Raw genomic sequence first — 3,043 nt, 5'->3', positions numbered from 1 at the left:
GTTGGGTTTTTCGAGCCGCAAAACTGCTTTTGCGTGCGGAAACCTCGAAGCCCCATGACAAAAAGGATCCGTGCGAAACAAGAAAAATGCTTGTACATGCTTAAAACCTTAGATCTACACTAGATCTACGAGATAAGAACTTTATCCTCGATGCGTGCCCTTCGCGTATCCCGCTCGTCCACATGGAGTCGAATCTCAAGAGCTACTCGTATAGTCTCCTCTACGGTATCCACTCGGACAAATATGTGGAATCAAAAGCTTAGAGTGTGCTAGCACCCTTATAGCTTTTGGCTAGCAAGAGGAGAGGGAGAGGGAGAAGGAAAAACAAGATGGAGAAGAAACAAAATGCACTCAACGTGTAGAAGAAAAACTCAACGTTGAAGAAAGAGGAAAATTCACCTTTTTGCACTTTTAAGTGGCCGACCACTCATCCTATTAAAATCCATTTAATCTCATTAAAATGCTTTAACACCACATGAGTTACAAATGTAAATTGTAACCTCCCATGAGGTGGCATGATGATGTGGAGGCTCACTATTGGCCATCACTCATGCCACCTCACCTAAAGGTCAAATGGTCAAGTCAATAATTGACCATGATGTGGCATGAGTCAAGTCAACATAAATGATGAAATGGCAAAAAGTCAAGTCAATATTTATGGTGACATGACACAAAGTCAAGTCAAACTTGACTCCCAAGTCAAAAACTTGACCATAATTTCTTCCTTCTCAAGTCAAGTCAAACTTGACTTCTAATCTCCCAAAGTTGATCAAATCAACTCCACTAGTCTAGTTTGGATTACACCTAATCCAATTTGATTCATCACATAAATCTAATCCTCTTGGTTCATCACATAAACCTAATTTCCACCTAATTACCCTTTGAGTGTGACCCTATAGGTTCTTGTAACGCTTGGCAATGCCCTAAACTCATTTAGGTGCATAAGTAGTGAGCGGTATCTAGCAATACATCACTACTACCCAAGTTACAAGAATGTTGAGATCCAACATCACCTTGTGACTACTAATTGTGACTCTCACAATATATGACCATGTCCTTCTATCCTTGATATCTAGATTGATTAACCCGAGGCATAGACCGTATCATCCTCTAATCAATCTATGTCTTGAACTCCAAGTAGACTCACTCCAATCAAACGAGCTCAACATCTCATGTTGACTCATTTGGGCATGGCCATGCACTTTAGTGGTCTCACTCTATCAAGAACTAAAATATCACTCCCGTCATATAGGAGGGATAGATCTCATCTACATCACTCACATCCCACCACATAATTTGATACATACCCAGTAATCGCCTTTATAGTCCACCCAATTACGGGTGACGTTTGACGAAGCCAAAGTATGTAACTCCTTATGTTGGGAACCATGGTGACTTCAGGTCTAAGGACTAATAGTCATACTAATAGCCACATGAGAAAGTATATGACACTCATATAACGATCCATGATACTTTCTCATGGCGGGTCATTCAGTATACATTCTCCAATGCATACCCATGTGTCAACTTGATATCTCATATCCATGACTTGTGAGATCAAGTCATCATGTTGACTCACATGCTAGTCTCTACGCATTAACATTGTCCCTGAATGTTAATACTTGACTAGGAATGCTTTAGAGTAGAGTTCTCTATATCAACTCACTCCAAACTGCCTCCTTTGCTACCTCTGATGCAGCAATGTACTCGGCTTCTGTTGTAGAATCAGCTACTGTGTCTTGCTTCGAACTCTTCCAGCTCACAGCACCACCATTCAGGCAAAACACGAACCCTGACTGCGATCTGTAGTCATCATGATCGGTTTGGAAGCTAGCAATATTCTTGACTGCAATCCAGTGACACTCACCTGGATCTGACTGGTACCTGCTCGTCATGCTCAAAGCATACGAGACATCAGGACGAGTACACAACATGGCGTACATGATAGATCCTATAGCAGAAGCATAAGGGATCTGATCCATGCGGTCTCTCTCCTCTCTAGAAGAGGGACTTTGAGTCTTCGAAAGACTCACACCATGTGACATAGGCAGAAATCCCTTCTTGGAATTCTGCATGGCAAACCGAAGTAATACCTTGTCAATATATGTACTCTGACTTAGGCCAAGCAATCTCTTAGATCTATCTCTATAGATCTTGATGCCTAAAATACAGGCTGCTTCACCTAAGTCCTTCATTGAGAAACAACTCCCAAGCCAAGTCTTCACAGACTGTAGCGAAGGGATATCATTCCCAATGAGTAGTATGTCATCCACATACAATATGAGGAAGACAACTGTGCTCCCACTAACCTTCTTGTAGACACAAGGTTCATCTTCATTCTTGATGAAACCAAACTGTTTGATCGCATCATCGAATCGAAGATTCCAGCTCCGAGAAGCTTGCTTTAGTCCATAAATGGACCTATGCAGCTTGCATACTCTACCAGTATGCTGTGGATCTACAAAACCCTCAGGTTGTGTCATGTACACATCCTCGAGTAAGTTCCCATTCAGGAACGCTGTTTTGACATCCATCTGCCAGATCTCATAATCGTGGTATGCTGCAATAGCAAGCATGATCCGAATGGACTTAAACATCGCTACTGGAGAAAAGGTTATTTTCGTGATTTAATGATGGATTTTTGGCATTAATTGGACTTTAATTGATTTTAGGGCTAAATCGGACCCAACTCGAGCTCAACCGCGGTCAAATCAAGTCAAATTTGCCAAATTGATCAAGCCAACATGGAGGACATGATCTAGATCGAGCCCGATCAAAATTTCTGAATTTTTCACAAACCCTAAACTGCCCTAAACCCCAGATCAAGCCTGCATCGTCAGATCTCAGATGAACGGCCAGGATGCGTTGATTAATCAAGCCTATTTAAGCCCGAACTTAGGAAGTGAACAGTGATGGCCGCCACTGTTCATCGTCGTCCCCCGCGCGACAACTCTGTTAAGGAGCGTAACTCCACGGTCAGCCACTTCTACCCAAATTGACTCCATCGTGTCCCTGATCCCTAAGGAGGTGGAAACCGGCCGAT

The 3,043-nt window shown here is 42.5% G+C and overlaps 1 protein-coding gene across 1 annotated transcript; it reads right to left on the bottom strand.

The window, feature by feature from the left end:
• Window positions 1-1,652: 1,652 nt before the first annotated feature.
• On the bottom strand, window positions 1,653-2,534 carry LOC141819423 (secreted RxLR effector protein 161-like). The gene is made up of 2 exons (XM_074706724.1): window positions 2,422-2,534; window positions 1,653-1,884 (listed from the first exon to the last, which is right to left on the bottom strand). Exons 1-2 carry the CDS (start codon window positions 2,532-2,534, stop codon window positions 1,653-1,655), a joined length of 345 nt encoding a protein of 114 aa, XP_074562825.1.
• Window positions 2,535-3,043: the final 509 nt, after the last annotated feature.

This window comes from Curcuma longa, unplaced genomic scaffold (genome assembly GCF_044706935.1).
Source record: "Curcuma longa cultivar G26 ecotype Majalengka, Jawa Barat unplaced genomic scaffold, ITB_CL_G26_1.1 contig_6121, whole genome shotgun sequence".
Lineage (NCBI taxonomy): Eukaryota > Viridiplantae > Streptophyta > Magnoliopsida > Zingiberales > Zingiberaceae > Curcuma > Curcuma longa.
The sequence above is the reverse complement of the archived record's forward strand: the minus strand, read 5'-3'. Positions and strand labels throughout refer to the sequence as shown.

Bases quoted from the DNA above. Each gene is read 5' to 3' on its own strand.
- LOC141819423 (XM_074706724.1), bottom strand. From the start codon at position 2,534: ATGGATGTCAAAACAGCGTTCCTGAATGGGAACTTACTCGAGGATGTG. The intron at 1,885-2,421 runs GTCCATTTATGG...CATGACGAGCAG, and splicing joins AGAGTATGCAAGCTGCATAG to GTACCAGTCAGATCCAGGTG.